Below are 22820 nucleotides of genomic sequence, written 5' to 3' on the forward strand. Positions count from 1 at the left end.
AAGGTGCAGTTTTGTTTTATTGGTGGGGGGATACCAGTCAGTATCTGGTGTGACCACCATTTGCCTCATGCAGTGCAACACATCTCCTTCGCATAGAGTTGATCAGGTTGTCAATTGTGGCCTGTGGAATGTTGGTCCACTCCTCTTCAATGGCTGTGCGAAGTTGCGACGACGAACTGGAGTCAGGTCGAGACCCCAATGAGGACGACGAGCATGCAGATGAGCTTCCCTGAGACGGTTTCTGACAGTTTGTGCAGAAATTCTTTGGTTATGCAAACCGATTGTTTCAGCAGCTGTCCGAGTGACTGGTCTCAGACGATCTTGGAGGTGAACATGCTGGATGTGGAGGTCCTGGGCTGGTGTGGTTACACGTGGTCTTCAGTTGTGAGGCTGGTTGGATGTACTGCCAAATTCTCTGAAACGCCTTTGGAGACGGCTTATGGTAGAGAAATGAACATTCAATACACGAGCAACAGCTCTGGTTGACATTCCTGCTGTCAGCATGCCAATTGCACACTCCCTCAAATCTTGCGACATCTGTGGCATTGTGCTGTGTGATAAAACTGCACCTTTCAGAGTGGCCTTTTATTGTGGACAGTCTAAGGCACACCTGTGCACTAATCATGGTGTCTAATCAGCATCTTGATATGGCACACCTGTGAGGTGGGATGGATTATCTCAGCAAAGGAGAAGTGCTCACTATCACAGATTTAGACTGGTTTGTGAACAATATTTGAGGGAAATGGTGATATTGTGTATGTGGAAAAAGTTTTAGATCTTTGAGTTCATCTCATACAAAATGGGAGCAAAAACAAAAGTGTTGCGTTTATATTTTTGTTGAGTGTATATATGGGTGATTCTTTAACTACGGGCACTATTGGCCTTGTAAATGTAATTTCCACCACACCATTGCCTTACAATATAAAGCACCTTGGGGCAACTGTTTGTTGTGATTTGGCGCTATATACATGTGCTCTGATGTCACTGTTTATCTCCATAGAAACTACCAAACAATCTTTCATACAAACTGTTTAAAGGGACATTATTGTGGTGGAAATTACAGCAATAGTGTGGGACAACTACATTTTGTTTTAAAAAATCACAACAGTTGTATGACATTGAATACCCCAATTATGTTTTGATTATTTTACTGATATTTTATTCAGAGATATTTTAAAGCATTACAAAAAACGTTTCTTTACCATTCATTTTTATCATTGAAGATCAAAAGTCTGGGTGTGGGACAAGCACAAAACGGCAATATTTGCATATAATGATGCTGAAAAAAGGTGAAAAAGTCATCATAGACTACTAGAACAAATTTCTTAACACACTTTCATTGTAAAGATAACTATAAAAGTGTGAAATTTCCCCTTTTTCTGTTTTTCATACAATATGATCAAAGGACATAATAAGTGCCCGTAGTCTAAGAATCACCCAAATGTATTATAATGGATTGAGTCATGCAGTGCTGAACACAGCAGCAGCAGCACGTCTCAGCAGCTGAGCTGCTGATTTATCGCATCTGGAACAGATCAGATCCGTGTAACTTTCAACACTAATATTTGGGAATGTGTGGGTGTCAGGGTAAGTTTAATACTTTCCTTACATAATTTAATGTAAAGTAATTTTACTGGCTCGATATCCAGGTCAGAACATCATTTTAACACATATTTTCCAAGTTTTCTCCTTGTGTCTTCACTCACGTATCCGCATTGAAAACGCATTAACATCCGGGTACTTTATCAATATTTTGCCCGGTTATGAGGTGTCATGTCACTGTCCACAAAGGGACATTCATGTTTCGTAGGCAGCACTGGGACTGCGGACTCTAGTACTCATATTAGCCTCTGTGGTGTGGCCTAGCATTCCCATGTTCTTTCTCCCTTCAAAATCTCTGTAAATGTTTTTTTTAAAGCTCGCCGAAGAAGAAACCATGAATAAAATCCTATTTCCCTCATCTTGGCATCTTTAAGACATTACAAAGACTGATTTAAGACATTTTAAAACCAGGTAAGGACTTATTTTGAGATTAAGAAATTCAGTGACTTTTAAGACTTTTCAGGATCCGCTGGAAACCGTTGGGGAAAAAAGATGTCTGTTGCAAATTCACAGAATGCATGCAAAAACAGACACATTGCAAAGCTCCACAACACAATGGAAGAACTAACAACACAGAGGTTTTTGCCCAGAAGACTTTTTCTGACTTCAACTGTTCAGTGCATTGCAAATATGGAAAATGTAGCAAGCTTAAAAGTTAAATCATCAATAAAGTAAAATAATGCACTCTTCTCAGCCGACCAGACAGATAAAGGCAAGAGCCCTGTGACACACTGAACCATCCCTCAGTAAATGTCCTCTTGACCAAAACCTCTTTTTGAGTTATTACTACTCCCGTTGTGTTATGGTTATTTGCAGTTCATCTGTGTCTTTGCATGTGTTGTGTCCCAGCAGTCGCAGGGCGACAGGCAGAGTACACTCTGGACAGGACGCCAGTCCATCACAGGGCCATATATAGACAAAGACATTCATGCACACCTACGGTCAATACTGCTGTTAAGGAGATTGCAGAGATTGCTATAAAAATGCAATGTTCAATCAATCAATCAATCAATTTTTTTTTTATATAGCGCCAAATCACAACAACAGTTGCCCCAAGGCGCTTTATATTGTAAGGCAAGCCCATACAATAATTATGTAAAACCCCAACGGTCAAAACGACCCCCTGTGAGCAAGCACTTGGCTACAGTGGGAAGGAAAAACTCCCTTTTAACAGGAAGAAACCTCCAGCAGAACCAGGCTCAGGGAGGGGCAGTCTTCTGCTGGGACTGGTTGGGGCTGAGGGAGAGAACCAGGAAAAAGACATGCTGTGGAGGGGAGCAGAGATCGATCACTAATGATTAAATGCAGAGTGGTGCATACAGAGCAAAAAGAGAAAGAAACAGTGCATCATGGGAACCCCCCAGCAGTCTACATCTATAGCAGCATAACTAAGGGATGGTTCAGGGTCACCCGATCCAGCCCTAACTATAAGCTTTAGCAAAAAGGAAAGTTTTAAGCCTAATCTTAAAAGTAGAGAGGGTGTCTGTCTCCCTGATCTGAATTGGGAGCTGGTTCCACAGGAGAGGAGCCTGAAAGCTGAAGGCTCTGCCTCCCATTCTACTCTTACAAACCCTAGGAACTACAAGTAAGCCTGCAGTCTGAGAGCGAAGCGCTCTATTGGGGTGATATGGTACTACGAGGTCCCTAAGATAAGATGGGACCTGATTATTCAAAACCTTATAAGTAAGAAGAAGAATTTTAAATTCTATTCTAGAATTAACAGGAAGCCAATGAAGAGAGGCCAATATGGGTGAGATATGCTCTCTCCTTCTAGTCCCCGTCAGTACTCTAGCTGCAGCATTTTGAATTAACTGAAGGCTTTTTAGGGAACTTTTAGGACAACCTGATAATAATGAATTACAATAGTCCAGCCTAGAGGAAATAAATGCATGAATTAGTTTTTCAGCATCACTCTGAGACAAGACCTTTCTGATTTTAGAGATATTGCGTAAATGCAAAAAAGCAGTCCTACATATTTGTTTAATATGCGCTTTGAATGACATATCCTGATCAAAAATGACTCCAAGATTTCTCACAGTATTACTAGAGGCCAGGGCAATGCCATCCAGAGTAAGGATCTGGTTAGACACCATGTTTCTAAGATTTGTGGGGCCAAGTACAATAACTTCAGTTTTATCTGAGTTTAAAAGCAGGAAATTAGAGGTCATCCATGTCTTTATGTCTGTAAGACAATCCTGCAGTTTAGCTAATTGGTGTGTGTGGCTTCATGGATAGATAAAGCTGGGTATCATCTGCGTAACAATGAAAATTTAAGCAATACCGTCTAATAATACTACCTAAGGGAAGCATGTATAAAGTGAATAAAATTGGTCCTAGCACAGAACCTTGTGGAACTCCATAATTAACCCTAGTCTGTGAAGAAGATTCCCCATGTACATGAACAAATTGTAATCTATTAGACAAATATGATTCAAACCACCGCAGCGCAGTGCCTTTAATACCTATGGCATGCTCTAATCTCTGTAATAAAATTTTATGGTCAACAGTATCAAAAGCACCACTGAGGTCTAACAGAACAAGCACAGAGATGAGTCCACTGTCCGAGGCCATAAGAAGATCATTTGTAACCTTCACTAATGCTGTTTCTGTACTATGATGAATTCTAAAACCTGACTGAAACTCTTCAAATAGACCATTCCTCTGCAGATGATCAGTTAGCTGTTTTACAACTACCCTTTCAAGAATTTTTGAGAGAAAAGGAAGGTTGGAGATTGGCCTATAATTAGCTAAGATAGCTGGGTCAAGTGATGGCTTTTTAAGTAATGGTTTAATTACTGCCACCTTAAAAGCCTGTGGTACATAGCCAACTAACAAAGATAGATTGATCATATTTAAGATCGAAGCATTAAATAATGGTAGGGCTTCCTTGAGCAGCCTGGTAGGAATGGGGTCTAATAAACATGTTGATGGTTTGGATGAAGTAACTAATGAAAATAACTCAGACAGAACAATCGGAGAGAATGAGTCTAACCAAATACCGGCATCACTGAAAGCAGCCAAAGATAACGATACGTCTTTGGGATGGTTATGAGTAATTTTTTCTCTAATAGTTAAAATTTTGTTAGCAAAGAAAGTCATGAAGTCATTACTAGTTAAAGTTAATGGAATACTCAGCTCAATAGAGCTCTGACTCTTTGTCAGCCTGGCTACAGTGCTGAAAAGAAACCTGGGGTTGTTCTTATTTTCTTCAATTAGTGATGAGTAGAAAGATGTCCTAGCTTTATGGAGGGCTTTTTTTATAGAGCAACAGACTCTTTTTCCAGGCTAAGTGAAGATCTTCTAAATTAGTGAGACGCCATTTCCTCTCCAACTTACGGGTTATCTCTTAGTCTTGTCCATCCAAATTGGAAGTCCCAAAAACCAGTTTTATTTGTTATTATCTATCGTCCACCTGGTCGTTACTGTGAGTTTCTCTGTGAATTTTCAGACCTTTTGTCTGACTTAGTGCTTAGCTCAGATAAGATAATTATAGTGGGCGATTTTAACATCCACACAGATGCTGAGAATGACAGCCTCAACACTGCATTTAATCTATTATTAGACTCTATTGGCTTTGCTCAAAAAGTAAATGAGTCCACCCACCACTTTAATCATATCTTAGATCTTGTTCTGACTTATGGTATGGAAATAGAAGACTTAACAGTATTCCCTGAAAACTCCCTTCTGTCTGATCATTTCTTAATAACATTTACATTTACTCTGATGGACTACCCAGCAGTGGGGAATAAGTTTCATTACACTAGAAGTCTTTCAGAAAGCACTGTAACTAGGTTTAAGGATATGATTCCTTCTTTATGTTCTCTAATGCCATATACCAACACAGTGCAGAGTAGCTACCTAAACTCTGTAAGGGAGATTGAGTATCTCGTCAATAGTTTTACATCCTCATTGAAGACAACTTTGGATGCTGTAGCTCCTCTGAAAAAGAGAGCTTTAAATCAGAAGTGTCTGACTCCGTGGTATAACTCACAAACTCGTAGCTTAAAGCAGATAACCCGTAAGTTGGAGAGGAAATGGCGTCTCACTAATTTAGAAGATATTCACTTAGCCTGGAAAAAGAGTCTGTTGCTCTATAAAAAAGCCCTCCGTAAAGCTAGGACATCTTTCTACTCATCACTAATTGAAGAAAATAAGAACAACCCCAGGTTTCTTTTCAGCACTGTAGCCAGGCTGACAAAGAGTCAGAGCTCTATTGAGCTGAGTATTCCATTAACTTTAACTAGTAATGACTTCATGACTTTCTTTGCCAACAAAATTTTAACTATTAGAGAAAAAATTACTCATAACCATCCCAAAGACGTATCGTTATCTTTGGCTGCTTTCAGTGATGCCGGTATTTGGTTAGACTCTTTCTCTCCGATTGTTCTGTCTGAGTTATTTTCATTAGTTACTTCATCCAAACCATCAACATGTTTATTAGACCCCATTCCTACCAGGCTGCTCAAGGAAGCCCTACCATTATTTAATGCTTCGATCTTAAATATGATCAATCTATCTTTGTTAGTTGGCTATGTACCACAGGCTTTTAAGGTGGCAGTAATTAAACCATTACTTAAAAAGCCATCACTTGACCCAGCTATCTTAGCTAATTATAGGCCAATCTCCAACCTTCCTTTTCTCTCAAAAATTCTTGAAAGGGTAGTTGTAAAACAGCTAACTGATCATCTGCAGAGGAATGGTCTATTTGAAGAGTTTCAGTCAGGTTTTAGAATTCATCATAGTACAGAAACAGCATTAGTGAAGGTTACAAATGATCTTCTTATGGCCTCGGACAGTGGACTCATCTCTGTGCTTGTTCTGTTAGACCTCAGTGCTGCTTTTGATACTGTTGACCATAAAATTTTATTACAGAGATTAGAGCATGCCATAGGTATTAAAGGCACTGCGCTGCGGTGGTTTGAATCATATTTGTCTAATAGATTACAATTTGTTCATGTAAATGGGGAATCTTCTTCACAGACTAAAGTTAATTATGGAGTTCCACAAGGTTCTGTGCTAGGACCAATTTTATTCACTTTATACATGCTTCCCTTAGGCAGTATTATTAGACGGTATTGCTTAAATTTTCATTGTTACGCAGATGATACCCAGCTTTATCTATCCATGAAGCCAGAGGACACACACCAATTAGCTAAACTGCAGGATTGTCTTACAGACATAAAGACATGGATGACCTCTAATTTCCTGCTTTTAAACTCAGATAAAACTGAAGTTATTGTACTTGGCCCCACAAATCTTAGAAACATGGTGTCTAACCAGATCCTTACTCTGGATGGCATTACCCTGACCTCTAGTAATACTGTGAGAAATCTTGGAGTCATTTTTGATCAGGATATGTCATTCAAAGCGCATATTAAACAAATATGTAGGACTGCTTTTTTGCATTTACGCAATATCTCTAAAATCAGAAAGGTCTTGTCTCAGAGTGATGCTGAAAAACTAATTCATGCATTTATTTCCTCTAGGCTGGACTATTGTAATTCATTATTAGCAGGTTGTCCTAAAAGTTCCCTAAAAAGCCTTCAGTTAATTCAAAATGCTGCAGCTAGAGTACTGACGGGGACTAGAAGGAGAGAGCATATCTCACCCATATTGGCCTCTCTTCATTGGCTTCCTGTTAATTCTAGAATAGAATTTAAAATTCTTCTTCTTACTTATAAGGTTTTGAATAATCAGGTCCCATCTTATCTTAGGGACCTCGTAGTACCATATCACCCCAATAGAGCGCTTTGCTCTCAGACTGCAGGCTTACTTGTAGTTCCTAGGGTTTGTAAGAGTAGAATGGGAGGCAGAGCCTTCGGCTTTCAGGCTCCTCTCCTGTGGAACCAGCTCCCAATTCAGATCAGGGAGACAGACACCCTCTCTACTTTTAAGATTAGGCTTAAAACTTTCCTTTTTGCTAAAGCTTATAGTTAGGGCTGGATCAGGTGACCCTGAACCATCCCTTAGTTATGCTGCTATAGACGTAGACTGCTGGGGGGTTCCCATGATGCACTGCTTCTTTCTCTTTTTGCTCTGTATGCACCACTCTGCATTTAATCATTAGTGATCGATCTCTGCTCCCCTCCACAGCATGTCTTTTTCCTGGTTCTCTGCCTCAGCCCCAACCAGTTCCAGCAGAAGACTGCCCCTCCCTGAGCCTGGTTCTGCTGGAGGTTTCTTCCTGTTAAAAGGGAGTTTTTCCTTCCCACTGTAGCCAAGTGCTTGCTCACAGGGGGTCGTTTTGACCGTTGGGGTTTTACATAATTATTGTATGGCCTTGCCTTACAATATAAAGCGCCTTGGGGCAACTGTTTGTTGTGATTTGGCGCTATATAAAAAAATTGATTGATTGATTGATTTGCCAGTTTTTTGGCTTCTCTCAACCACCATTGTGTACTATAGGATATGGTTTTATGTAATCGAGACAACACTGCCTTTTTGATGTTGCAAAATTTTTTTTTTGTTTTTACCCTCAAATAATGTCAATATCTATTATCTGGTCAATGAATAACAGATTTTCAAATTATTTCTTTTGTTTACCATCTACACCCAGATGATTCAATCAGACTGGAGAAATAAAAGCCAGTTTCACCATGAACTCCATTGTTTTCTGTTATTTTATAGCATAAACATTTGTTATGTAATGATGTAAATTTGTGATAGTCTGTTTTCAGTACACAAATACTGTCTGGCTTGTCTAAGCATTTCCCCACATATAATCAACAATACTTTCTACTGATAAAAACAGCACATTTCACTGATAGTAAGGGCCAAGGTAAAAAAAAAAAAAAAAAAAATCAGCTAACACAGGGCGCCCTCTTCTGGGTAGTTTACACATTGAAGGAGGAAAAAAACCCCCATGAAAACACTGTTGCCACTGCTGAGTTTATTATGTAAAACATCTAAAAACGTTGTTGCTCAGTTTGTTGGAATAACCGCATAACACTGTTCGGCTAAATTCAAGTCAAATCAGGGCCAGCACACTAAATGAACAAATGTGAACTCATGCCTGCAGAAACAGAACTCTCCTTACAACAAAAAAGTCCACCAAGTAAACACAGCATGTGCACGGAGACGTTTGCACTGGACATCCACCCCACTGCTGGACTGTTAAACTGCCAGCATCTCTCCATCAGGCTTGTTTCTTGCTTCTTTCCTCTCTAGAAAACACACAAGCAAAATAGTTTTATCAGATGAAGCACTTTATTACATTGGTCCAACAATTCTATTTTGTCATTGTAGTGGTTTAACATCACCTGGTTCAGCTTGAGCTGCCTCTGAGACCTCTGGTAGCGGCTCAGTGGGGACCTCTGGCAGAGTGACAGCTTCTCCCTGTTTCAGCAAAAGAAACAAACTGATATTCCAAACAAACAATCGTCACAACACGCAAAACATGTACCATGCGACTGCTTGTCAACAAATTTAATTTTTGTCCAGGGCCCTATTCATCAAGGTGATCCAGGATCTGTTAATCTGGTTGATTCGTTTATGTAAAAACTGTCAGATAAATTAGATGCCGTTACCAAGCCTCCTACCATCAGAATGATCAAGAACTTAATCCAGCTAACACCATAATCCACGTATGACAAACATAGGCCAAATCTGGACAACAATTCAACAGTGTCTCAATGCACAGATGACTTATCTTCTGCAGGGATCCAGATCCTGGACTTTTATTTTGATCAATCAATCATTCTACATTTATTTATATAGCCCTTTACAACAGCCAGATGGCGTCCAAAGTGCTTTACAGTAAAATCAAAAGATCAAGACTTCACAAAAATAAAACAAACATACAATAGAGTTAAAAAGGCACATAAAAACAAAAAGTGACAGCACCACTAGGTATTAAAAGCCAGTTTTAATAGATAAGTCTTGAGTTTGATTTAAAAAGTGCTAGGTCAGGAATACAACCCCTGGCAAAAATTATGGAATCACCGGCCTCGGAGGATGTTCATTCAGTTGTTTAATATGGTAGAAAAAAAAGCAGATCCCAGACATGACACAAAACTCATTTCAAATGGCAGCTTTCTGGATTTAAGAAACACTATAAGAAATCAAGAAAAAAAATGGTGGCAGTCAGTAACGGTTGCTTTTTTAGACCAAGCAGAGGGGAAAAAAATATGGACTCACTCAATTCTGAGGAAAAAATAATGGAATCACCCTGTAAATTTTCATCCCCAAAACTAACACCTGCATCAAATCAGATCTGCTTGTTAGTCTGCATCTAAAAAGGAGTGATCACACCTTGGAGAGCTGTTGCACCAAGTGGACTGACATGAATCATGGCTCCAACACGAGAGATGTCAATTAAAACAAAGGAGAGGATTATCAAACTCTTAAAAGAGGGTAAATCATCACGCAATGTTGCAAAAGATGTTGGTTGTTCACAGTCAGCTGTGTCTAAACTCTGGACCAAATACAAACAACATGGGAAGGTTGTTAAAGGCAAACATACTGATAGACCAAGGAAGACATCAAAGCGTCAAGACAGAAAACATAAAGCAATATGTCTCAAAAATCGAAAATGCACAAAAAACAAATGAGGAACGAATGGGAGGAAACTGGAGTTAACATCTGTGACCGAACTGTAAGAAACCGCCTAAACGATATGGGATTTACATACAGAAAAGCTAAACAAAAGCCATCATTAACACCTAAACAGAAAAAAACAAGGTTACAATGGGCTAAGGAAAAGCAATCATGGACTGTGGATGACTGGATGAAAGTCATATTCAGTGATGAATCTCGAATCTGCATTGGGCAAGGTGATGATGCTGGAACTTTTGTTTGGTGCCGTTACAATGAGATTTATAAAGATGACTGTGGAAATATAGATGTTCTCTTCAGGCAGTCATTGATGATATGGTGCTGCATGTCAGGTAAAGGCACTGGGGAGATGGCTGTCATTACATCCTCAATCAAGTTTACGTTAATATTTTGGACACTTTTCTTATCCCATCAATTGAAAGGATGTTTGGGGATGATGAAATCATTTTTCAAGATGATAATGCATCTTGCCATAGAGCAAAAACTGTGAAAACATTCCTTGCAAAAAGACACATAGGGTCAATGTCATGGCCTGCAAACAGTCCGGATCTTAATCCAATTGAAAATCTTTGGTGGAAGTTGAAGAAAATGGTCCATGACAAGGCTCCAAACTGCAAAGCTGATCTGGCAACAGCAATCAGAGAAAGTTGGAGCCAGATTGATGAAGAGTACTGTTTGTCACTCATTAAGTCCATGCCTCAGACTGCAAGCTGTTATAAAAGCCAGAGGTGGTTCAACAAAATACTAGTGATGTGTTGGAGCATTCTTTTGTTTTTCATGATTCCATAATTTTTTCCTCAGAATTGAGTGATTCCGTATTTTTTTTCCCTCTGCTTGGTCTAAAAAGTAACCGTTACTGACTGCCACATTTTTTTTTTCCTGATTTCTTATAGTGTTTCTTAAAGCCAGAAAGTTGCCATTTGAAATGAGTTTAATTTTGTGTCATGTCTGTGATCTGCTTTTTTTCTACAAAATTAAACAACTGAATGAACATCCTCCGAGGTCGGTGATTCCATAATTTTTTCCAGGGGTTGCAGTACGTAACTCAAGAGGTAGCTTGTTCCACAGTCTGGGGCCAGCTACTGCAAAAGCACCATCACCCCAGAGTTTTTATTTTAACCTCGGAACAAGTGAAGCTGACTAGACATCCATAATTTCCTACTGGAAGTGTGGAGAGTGAAATTTTCAGACAAGTAGGAAGATGCGAGGCCATTAACAGCTTTAAAGCAAACATTAAAATCAACTCTAAAATTAACTGGAAGCCAGTGGAGTGAGTAAAGTACAGGTGTAATATGCTCACATCTGAAAGTGTTTGTTAAAAGATGAGCAGCAGCATTTTGCACAAGTTGGAGGCGTGCAAGAGAAGACTGATTAACACTGGTTTAACGTGCATTATAGCAATCAAGTCTGGAGCAGATGAAAGCACGAATGGCCATCTGAAGATTACATTGACTGAGAAAGGGCTATACTTTAGGCCTAGATCAAAAATAATGAAGCCAAAGTGTGACATAACCATCAAAATTTAAAAGTGGTCTTTTTTGTGAAATGTTATCATTCTAGGTATGGTTATATAATCAGTTTCAATATTTTTATTGGTCTCAGTTCAGTCATTGCTAGAAAGTATCAGTGCATACAGTAGTGTTCAGAATAATAGTAGTGCTATGTGACTAAAAAGATTAATCCAGGTTTTGAGTATATTTCTTATTGTTACATGGGAAACAAGGTATCAGTAGATTCAGTAGATTCTCACAAATCCAACAAGACCAAGCATTCATGATATGCACACTCTTAAGGCTATGAAATTGGGCTATTAGTAAAAAAAAAAAGTAGAAAAGGGGGTGTTCACAATAATAGTAGCATCTGCTGTTGATGCTACAAACTCAAAACTATTATGTTCAAATTGCTTTTTTAGCAATCCTGTGAATCACTAAACTAGTATTTAGTTGTATAACCACAGTTTTTCATGATTTCTTCACATCTGCGACGCATTAATTTTGTTGGTTTGGAACCAAGATTTTGCTCATTTACAAGCGTGCTTGGGGTCATTGTCTTGTTGAAACACCCATTTCAAGGGATGACCTCTTCAAGTATTTTGACATATCCAAACTGATCCATGATACCTGGTATGCGATATATAGGCCCAACACCATAGTAGGAGAAACATGCCCATATCACAATGCTTGCACCACCATGCTTCACTGTCTTCACTGTGAACTGTGGCTTGAATTCAGAGTTTGGGAGTCGTCTGACAACCTGTCTGCGGCCCTTGGACCCAAAAAGAACAATTTTACTCTCATCAGTCCACAAAATATTCCTCCATTTCTCTTTAGGCCAGTTGATGTTCTTTGGCAAATTGTAACAGCTTCTGCACGTCTTTTATTTAACAGAGGGACTTTGCGGGGGATTCTTGCAAATACACTCAACAAAAATATAAACGCAACACTTTTGGTTTTGCTCCCATTTTGTATGAGATGAACTCAAAGATCTGAAACTTTTTCCACATATACAATATCACCATTTCCCTCAAATATTGTTCACAAACCAGTCTAAATCTGTGATAGTGAGCACTTCTCCTTTGCTGAGATAATCCATCCCACCTCACAGGTGTGCCATATCAAGATGCTGATTAGACACCATGATTAGTGCACAGGTGTGCCTTAGACTGTCCACAATAAAAGGCCACTCTGAAAGGTGCAGTTTTGTTTTATTGGGGGGGGATACCAGTCAGTATCTGGTGTGACCACCATTTGCATCATGCAGTGCAACACATCTCCTTCGCATAGAGTTGATCAGGTTGTCAATTGTGGCCTGTGGAATGTTGGTCCACTCCTCTTCAATGGCTGTGCAAAGTTGCTGGATATTGGCAGGAACTGGTACACGCTATCATATACGCCGGTCCAGAGCATCCCAAACATGATCAATGGGTGACATGTCCGGTGAGTATGCCGGCCATGCAAGAACTGGGACATTTTCAGCTTCCAAGAATTGTGTACAGATCCTTGCAACATGGGGCCGTGCATTATCCTGCTGCAACATGAGGTGATGTTCTTGGATGTATGGCACAACAATGGGCCTCAGGATCTTATCACGGTATCTCTGTGCATTCAAAATGCCATCAATAAAATGCACCTGTGTTCGTCTATAACAGACGCCTGCCCATACCATAACCCCACCGCCACCATGGGCCACTCGATCCACAACACTGACATCAGAAAACCGCTCACCCACACGACGCCACACACGCTGTGTGCCATCTGCCATGAACAGTGTGAACCGGGATTCATCCGTGAGGAGAACACCTCTCCAACGTGCCAAACGCCAGCGAATGTGAGCATTTGCCCACTCAAGTCGGTTACGACGACGAACTGGAGTCAGGTCGAGACCCCGATGAGGACAACGGGCATGCAGATGAGCTTCCCTGAGACGGTTTCTGACAGTTTGTGCGGAAATTCTTTGGTTATGCAAACCGATTGTTTCAGCAGCTGTCCGAGTGGCTGGTCTCAGACGATCTTGGAGGTGAACATGCTGGATGTGGAGGTCCTGGACTGGTGTGGTTACACGTGGTCTGCGGTTGTGAGGCTGGTTGGATGTACTGCCAAATTCTCTGAAACGCCTTTGGAGATGGCTTATGATAGAGAAATGAACATCCAATACACGAGCAACAGCTCTGGTTGACATTCCTACTGTCAGCATGCCAATTGCATGCTCCCTCAAATCTTGCGACATCTGTGGCATTGTGCTGTGTGATAAAACTGCACCTTTCAGAGTGGCCTTTTATTGTGGGCAGTCTAAGGCACATCTGTGCACTAATCATAGTGTCTAATCAGCATCTTGATATGGCACACCTGTGAGATGGGATGGATTATCTCAGCAAAGGAGAAGTGCTCACTATCACAGATTTAGACTGGTTTGTGAACAATATTTGAGGGAAATGGTGATATTGTGTATGTGGAAAAAGTTTTAGATCTTTGAGTTCAACTCATACAAAATGGGAGCAAAACCAAAAGTGTTGCGTTTATATTTTTGTTGAGTGTAAATTATCTTCACACAGGTGTCTTCTAACTGTCACAGCACTTACAGGTAACTCCAGACTGTCTTTGATCATCGTGGAGCTGATCAATGGGTGAGCCTTTGCCATTCTGGTTATTTTTCTATCCAATTTGATGGTTGTTTTCCGTTTTCTTCCACACGTCTGTTTTTTTTTTTTTTTTGGCCATTTTAAAGCATTGGAGATCACTGTAGATGAACAGCCTATAATTTTTTGCACCTGCATATACATTTTCCCCTCTCCAATCAACTTTTTAATCAAACTATGCTGTTCTTCTGAACAATGTCTTGAACGTTCCATTTTCCTCAGGCTTTCAAAGAGAAAAGCATGTTCAACAGGTGCTGGCTTCATCCTTAAATAGGGGACACCTGATTCACACTTGTTTGTTCCACAAAACTGACAAACTCACTGACTGAATGCCACACTACTATTATTGTGAACACCCCCTTTTTTTTTTTTTTACTTGTTTTTACTAATAGCCCAATTTCATAGCCTTAAGAGTGTGCATATCATGAATGCTTGGTCTTGTTGGATTTGTGAGAATCTACTAAATCTACTGGTACCTTGTTTCCCATGTAACAATAAGAAATATACTCAAAACCTGGATTAATCTTTTTAGTCATAGCACTACTATTATTCTGAACACTACTGTATATACTATAATGTGCTGGAGCGCAACGCTTGCGACAACAGTTGGAGGTATCTTCTTTAGTCTGCAGAAGCCTGAAACAAAGAAATTCTGTCCATTAGTTCCTGGTATTATTGAACAAGTAATATAATTATTCTATTGAAGCAGAGTAGGAGATATAGCTAAGGTTTTGACACAAATAAATCAAGGACTTATTCTCAGCGTTACGCTTGCAACAGTTTTACCTTGCTTTAGAAACATGATGTTTTTGCTAGGAAATGACATTTCTACCTTTACAAAAATGTATTAATGTGTGTTAGTATGAAGCACAAACAAACAAACAAACTGACAAAATACAAGGTTATTTCTTTAACATTCAACTTTAAATGATAATGATAAATATCAATGTCATACAAAATTGATGAACAAAGTGCTATTTTTAGGTTAAATTCCGTGCATCTCTCTGGAACCGTGTGGAATTTTTCCATGAAATTTTCAGTACCTGTCAAAGAGACTATAGGCAACTCACAGATAAATATGGATGGTGATAAATAAAATAATGGCTTGTTCATGACAAATGCAATGGAAATCAGCAGTTAGGCTTCATTATTTTTCTAACTAGGCCTTTACCCAGAAGGTGTAGGTGGAAAAAAATGACTTGACAACAGAGTTTATCAGTTTGATCGAATCTCAAACAGCTCCCAAATTCGTGACAGCTGGTCTCACATAATTAGCCAGAACACCAAAGTTTGACAGTACATTTGGCATATCAGAATGTCCAAGCAAAATAGTCTCTGTTTTACTAACATTCAGGCAAAGGAAATTTTGGGACAGTCACTGCTTTACAACATTAATACAATTGAATAAGGAAGTTAATACATCACTTCCATTCGTCCTCATAGGTTGACAGATTTGCAGATCATCTGCATAACAATGAAAGGACATGTTGTGCTGGGCTATAACTGACCCCAAAGGCAACATATGCAATGAAAATAGAATAGGGCCAAGAATAGAACCCCATGGCACTTCACAATAAAGGCGCATTTGATGAGGAGAGGTCACCCATCATAATGGGAAAAACCCCTCTCAGCCAAAATAGAGGTACATGCATTTACAACTGAGTTTATAGTCTGAAATAACACTCTGGGATGAAGACAACTGCTGGAAATAATATGAGACAGATATTGAGCTTTTGCCTCCTTCACAGCCTTCTGGTAGCTAGACGTGCTATTTTATTACCTTTTTTAAAACTTCTATACCAAATAATAATATTTGCTCTGATATAAAATACAATTAAAAAAAAAACAAGTCAGAAGAATAACATATTTGGCCTCATCATAAAAAATACACAGTAGGAAAACAAGTCAGTTCCTATTATTATTATTAATACTGTTACTGTAATACAGTTATTAATACCATAACCCTTGATCAGGTCAGCATGTATACAGAAAGAATCAATGAATGAACTTTATTTACAGTGAGTGTGTCATTTACAGTAATAATCACATGACAAAAGAAAATAATAGCAGTTAGAGCAACTGACTATGTTGCAGAAAATCACTAGTTCAAATCCCACTCAGACCGATGATTGAAAAAGTGTCACCCCAGCAGCAAAGGGAGAGGAGATAAGCACCACCCTTCATATTCTGTGCCCTAGAAATAGCGGGATTTTAACATCCCCGCCTCTACGCTCATCAGGCTATGGGACGACACTGAACTTCTTTTTTTCCGAACATTCTTCCAGATCTCTTTCCATCTATTCCTTCATTCAAATATCAGCGTGAGGTCACAGCTGTAAAATGCTGAGTTCTGGTGTGAAATTTCCATCCTGGTAAACTCTGAATGACAGCTTTAAACCTCAGCACTGCTGTAGCAGGAACACTAAGTAGCCAGTCACTGCAGCAAGAGTTTTGTGCACGCTCAGCAAGCGCTCTCTGGACTAATAAAGGTCAAACAAGCCGCTTAGCACCCACCTGAGTGATGGCTTCCAGCTCTGCTAAAACAGCATCCTCGTCCTCCTCTGTCAGGGCTCCAGCCAGCATTTCATCTATCTGCTGTAGGAGCAAGAAATGTAAGCTGACAGAACGCCGACACTCCAGGTTTGCTGACTGAGTGGAAGTGCTGAACTTGTATTCTTGATGGCAGTCATCACATTTCTGAACATTTCTCCAGATTTCTTTCAAGGGCCAGTGGTGTTTAAACAAACAACAAAAAACGTTTAAGCAAAATTAATGTGTAGCTATTCTTCAGCTTTGGAAAAGCCTTGAAATGTACTTAATACACTTCAGTTATGAATGAATGAGTCTCTCCACAATAACTAAAAAACAGCAAATGCCAATTTATTTCCATCAAACAGAAGATTGGAGGTTCATTTATCCCCCCCGAAACTGCACTTTTGAGAGTGAAAATGACAACATGAAGATAAAAGATTTGTTATAAAAGTCAGTTCTTTGCAGTTGAATGTAATGTATTTTTCAGTACACAGCTGTTTTCTTCTGAATATTATCCTTGTTTTTTATTTATACACGTGCTTTTGCTGCAGATTATCATTTTAATGGCCAAGTAGTATCAATCACAAAACAACTGACCTGAAATTTGCTCTTCACTTGTTTTCAACTGTCAGAATTTGTCAAATTCTGCAACTAAAAGGACACTGCACCCAACGTCATTTACCCGTTGATAATCAATAGATTCTTGGGTCTCATCCATGATTCTCTCCACATCTTCTATAGACATGATCTGAAATGAGAAAAAGCAGCTCACATTACACATGCCCAAGTTGTGCAGCAGTCACACGGCTATAGTCAAGGCTTTGCCTCTTAATCCTTTAATCTTCAAACAATGTGCGCCAGCTACGTTAACACAAGCCATACACTTGCTGGATTGCTCAATTCTCAGTCACGGATCACAGAACTGAAGCATACATCATTGAAAAGTCTGACAATGAAAAGCCATTGTTGAAAAAGAACAGACGTGTAACTGTACAGCAGAAGCTTAAATGGGTGTTACAGTCACACGAATGCAAGAAACAAACTTATTAATGGAAAAATACATGAACGTTATCTACCTCGTGCATGCTCTTCAGACAATTGTTGCCGACCTTTAACCCCTCGATGACTTTCATCTCAATTTGCATAAACTCAATATCTTGGACCTTATGACACACATTTGAACACGGAAAGAATATACATATATTTAATACAAGCACAAAAAACTCACTAAGCTACTTTCAAGTTTTCAAACTATTTATGTGTGCTGTTGAGAAGAATGGGAGTAGTTTTTGCTCAATAGATTTAGGGCAGGCTTTGTAGAAGAATTTATTTTTTTTTTTAATCAGCCGAGACAAGCTTTCACTCTTCAGTTTGGTGGGCTCAGGGTCTTATCACTGCTTTTTGCAAATGATATGAACCCACCCAGCACTCACTGGGTTGGTTTGCAGCCAAGTGTGGAGCGGCTGGCATGAGGATCAGCACCTTTAAATTTGAGGACATGGTTCTCAGCAGGAAACTGATGGACTGCCTACTCCAGGTAGGGAATGAGGTCTTGCCCCAAGTGAAGGACTTCAAATACCTTGGGGTCTTGTTTACGAGTGGGGGGAGAATGGAGTGTGAGATTAGCCTGAGAGTTGGCGCAGCAGGAACAGTGTTACATTTGCTTTACCATACTGTTGTGACAAAAAGGGAGCTGAGACAAAAAGCAATGCTCTCGATCTACTGGTCAGTCTTCGTTCTTACTCTCACCTGTGGCCATGAGGGTTGGGCCATGACAGAAAAAACTAGACTGCAGGTACAAGTGGCCAAAATGGGTTTCATCAGGAGGGTGGCTGGTGTCTCCCTTAGCAATAGGGTGAGAAGCTCAGTCATTTGTAAGGAGCTCAGAGTAGAGACGCTGCTCCTTCGCGTTGAAAGGAGCCAAATGAGGTGGTTCCTGTATCTGGTAAAGATACCCACCTTGGCGCTTAACTGGCACGGTGTTCCAGGCACGTCCAGGAGACCCAGAAGAAGACCCTGGACTAAGCGAAGAGATTATATCTCCACACTGACATGGGAAAGGCTCGGGATCTACCAGTAAGAAATGGTTAATGTGGCCTGGAAAAGGGAAGTTTGGGGTCCCCAACTGGAGTTGTTGCCCATGATCTTGGATAAGTAGTTGAAGACGTATGTGTGTGTGCGCGTGCGCGCACACACACATTAATTTAGACTTAAATAGGAATGTAACATGCAAATGCAAAATAAATTAAAAGAAAACTGAAAAATAAAAAAATAAAAAATCCAAAATATCTTACCATGCACTCAAGGTTTGAGATCTGACTTTCAGTCTTGTCGAGTAACCGATACTGATATATCTTCTTCTTAAGAAGCAGAAGTGCCTTTCTGTGAGAAAAAAAGAACATATTGGCAAAGCATTAATATACAGGTGTAGCTTAATAATTTTTATCAGCAATTTCAGATAAAGACTATATATATATATATATATATATATATATATATATATATATATATATATATATATATATATATATATATATATATTCTAGACTCAACTGGACCTCAAACAACTTTAATTCTGTGCCTCTATTTTCTTCCTCCAGACTCTTGGACGTTGATACCACTGATGTTCCCCCAATTTCTTGAATTGGCTTTACTTGACAATTTTTTTCTATGTTGCATTCATCCCTGTTGCTAGAACTACTTTTCCTACCACACTTTTCCCTTTCAGTACCACTAACCACCCCCTCAACCCCCCACCCGTCTCTGGGGACCCTTGATTGGAGTAAGCGAGTAGAAAACCAAAAGTTGGCTACTCTTCTGCAGCCTACCTACAGTATAATAAAGTGACTACTTACTCTTTCCTGCCATCTTTTAGTAACTGCTTGGCCAGAAGCCGCTCTTTCTCCAGTTGTAACATTACTCTTTTCTGGTACTGCTTCAACTTATCTCTCTGTTGCTTTAGTTGCTAGGGAAAATGGTAAAGAAAAATGACACACACCTTTTGTCAAGAAATAAATGCAAGGTGAGCAATGCCATTTATTAAAAAAATAGATACTATGCATTACAAGAAATTACAAAACAGCAGTTCAACATTGCTGTCCATGTAACATACAATTATGAGAGATACCAGTTAATTTTCGATTTATTTTTTGACCTGTCAATTATCTTTAATAATCAATTAATCCTTCAACACACCATTTTTCAACAATAAATAAGACTGAAACATAATTCAATACACAATTATCATGCAGAATTACGTTATTAAACTAAATTAATAAACATATTTATGAGCAAATGTTTCAAGCTCAGCCCCATAACACGTTGTGTTGGTTACTTTAACAGGTATCAGTTTTTTAAATATATTATTTAACAATTTTAATCAGAAACATAGCTTAATATTTAACAAGTTAATGCATATGGCGTTTTTAATCAAGTCACGTGATTTCACCCCTGACATCGGGGTGAATGTGAGGCATAACTGTAAAGCGCTTTGAGCATCTGATGCAGATGGAAAAGCGCAATATAAATGCAGTCCATTTACCATTTTCTCACCAGATGCTTCATTAAAAATATATTTAGGTCAATTTTATATTTCTGATGCTTTCGTATTAGTGAATTTTTATTTTTTTTATTTCTGACTACGTTTATATATTTGGACAACTTTTAAATTTCTATTCATGCATGATGTGTGTTTTTAATGTACTACTGTACAGTATATCACACTAATAAATGAATGATCAATCTGTATTTTTTTAAATAAAGCTTTAAACGTGGAGCAGAACCGTCTGATGTGGTCCTTGTCAAATCAGTGCCTTTTTTCTGCTTAAAACACCAAAACTAGGTTGCGTTTACAACAATGTCTACAGTCAAATTCGTTATCGTTATTAGCAGCGGTAATCCGACGCTTCCTAATAACGGACCTTACCAAAATAGCTTTGTCTTGTTCGGTTACCCGAGAAGGTCGACTCTTTCGGCCAAAAATGTTTCCCATTGTTCAGCCACATTCTCCTCCGTCAGCAGACAAAATGTCACTTCTTTTTAAACACTTTGCCATCATATTTAAAGCCCACATCGGCTAGCAAGCTACCTACAATAGTCAGCCATAGTTGTACTGCCTGAGCTACTGCAAGCGAGAGAGGACAAAGTTCTCCACACGAAATTAAAATTAATATGCGAGCGAAATGTCATCTAATGATTCTTGCTGCATACTTTACAAATTTTGGAAATAAACAATACTGCACACACTTGGATATTTAAAAAAAATATGTGTAATGCGTTAATGCAATTTGGTTAAAGTACACCACGGATTTCCCGTGATCCTCTCTGATTCGCTCGAGCTATTCACCTTATTCAGCCCCGCCCACTTTTACAGCAGCGGCATTTCCGTTTTGGATTAGGACTTCCGGTGAGCGGTGTTTTCAATACAGAACAACGGAAGATATTACATGGATAGAAACAAAAACCTTTTTGAAAAGCTCAAAGGGATCGACTCTGGCTCACCCACGGGTCATAACAGAGTGGGAAGACGACATGAAAAAGTGGCCCTCGATTATTTTTAACTACTTTGTGTTGTCACTCGGCGTGGACAGTTTCGCTATGAGGAACTACGAGCTTCGCGCACAGCGCCGCTGAAGCTCATATAAAAGTACAATCAAATTAAAATACTACCCGACAAGTATGCCAAGATTACGTAATGTTAATATACGTATGGTATTATTTCATGCAGTGTTTGGTTGTATCAAACACCAGAAAATGAGTAAATAAGATAGCAGCTAATGCTACAAACAGCTTACCCGTTTGTCTCACTAGCATCCCCGTGGCTTCTTCAATGGAGCGTTATAGTCCAATCATTTCTCTGGGTAAAAATCCAGTGGTGTGGGTTTTTTTTTTTCTCCATAAAATAAAAAGGGACGTCTGGGTGGATTTTTCAAATTCAGCGCCTTTAGCGAGCACCGGAGATCCGCGTCTTTCAATGGAGGAGGGAACAAGTTAAATGCTGGTCCTGCTTTGTTCAAAACATCGTTCTGAAAGTGATAGTTTCCTCTTCTTCCAGTTGTTGTGGCACTAACGAACTGAACAATTAATGCTGCTCATGTTCGGACACTTTACTGTACTGTGTTCCCACGGAGATAATCAGTGACAAACCGGAAGTTAGATTAAACTTTATTGTCCACCTCAGTGGAAACTTGTCTTTGGTTCACCACAAAAAACTTTAGACAATCGCAAAACATGACAGTTAATATACAATAGATAAAATTACAATAAATAATGGTTTCATAAAAAAATCATCCAAATTTCATGTGCTGCATAACTTCACCTGTTCAGTAGACTGACTGCATTAGGCACAAATGACCCCTTATAGGCCTTCTTTGTTGCAAAAGGCATTCAGTAACGGCACCCAAAGGGCATCAGTTCAAACTCCTCAAACAAAGGATGGTCCTTGTCACTGATGATGGATTTCGTCATTCTCTGCAGCTGCCTGGTAAAGAACATCCAGTGACTTTTGCTCCTGACCAATCACCTTCGCTGCATTTTTTAACAATTTTGTTCAGTTGGTTCTTATTTACAACTGTGAGATACCAAAACCATACCGTTATATTGAGCACAAGAACACTTTCAATGAGACTAACATAGACTTTCTGAAGAGTCTGTGAGCTCACACCAAAGCCCCTGAGTTTCCTAATCAGGAATAGTCTCTGGTTAGCTTTCTTATAACTCTCATCCACATTTTGTGAAAAACTGAGCTTGTTATCTATGAGGGTAACTAAGTACTTAAAGCTGCTCACAACCTCAACTGGCTGGTCAGAGATAAGACAAGGACTGAGTAGGACCAGAGTCACTCAGGATTAGCTCCTTAGTCTTATTTTCATTGATAATCAGTGAATGCTGCCTACACCACTGTTCAACCATATGCACTTGAGCCTCATAGGTGCAGGTAGCATTCTTTTTAAAAAGAACCACAATCGCCATGTCATCAGCATATTTAAAAAGTTTAACA

At 39.3% G+C, this 22820-nt stretch overlaps 1 protein-coding gene across 4 annotated transcripts; it reads right to left on the bottom strand.

Moving 5' to 3' along the window:
* Positions 1 to 8479: 8479 nt before the first annotated feature.
* Positions 8480 to 20949, bottom strand: LOC117528531 (charged multivesicular body protein 6-like). Of its 4 annotated transcripts, none has more exons than XM_034191167.1 (8): positions 20743 to 20941; positions 19678 to 19787; positions 19117 to 19204; positions 17899 to 17985; positions 17505 to 17570; positions 16805 to 16885; positions 8862 to 8937; positions 8480 to 8765 (listed from the first exon to the last, which is right to left on the bottom strand). In XM_034191167.1, the coding sequence occupies exons 1-8, from the start codon at positions 20824 to 20826 to the stop codon at positions 8716 to 8718; spliced, it is 642 nt and encodes a 213-aa protein (XP_034047058.1). In that variant the 5' UTR covers positions 20827 to 20941; the 3' UTR covers positions 8480 to 8715. The 4 variants fall into 4 exon arrangements, with proteins under 4 accessions (XP_034047058.1, XP_034047061.1, XP_034047060.1 ...); XM_034191170.1 differs by having other exon boundaries at positions 20789 to 20934; XM_034191168.1 differs by having other exon boundaries at positions 8716 to 8765; positions 20748 to 20936.
* Positions 20950 to 22820: the final 1871 nt, after the last annotated feature.

The sequence above is a fragment of the Thalassophryne amazonica genome, chromosome 16 (genome assembly GCF_902500255.1).
Source record: "Thalassophryne amazonica chromosome 16, fThaAma1.1, whole genome shotgun sequence".
NCBI classification, from domain to species: Eukaryota; Metazoa; Chordata; class Actinopteri; order Batrachoidiformes; family Batrachoididae; genus Thalassophryne; species Thalassophryne amazonica.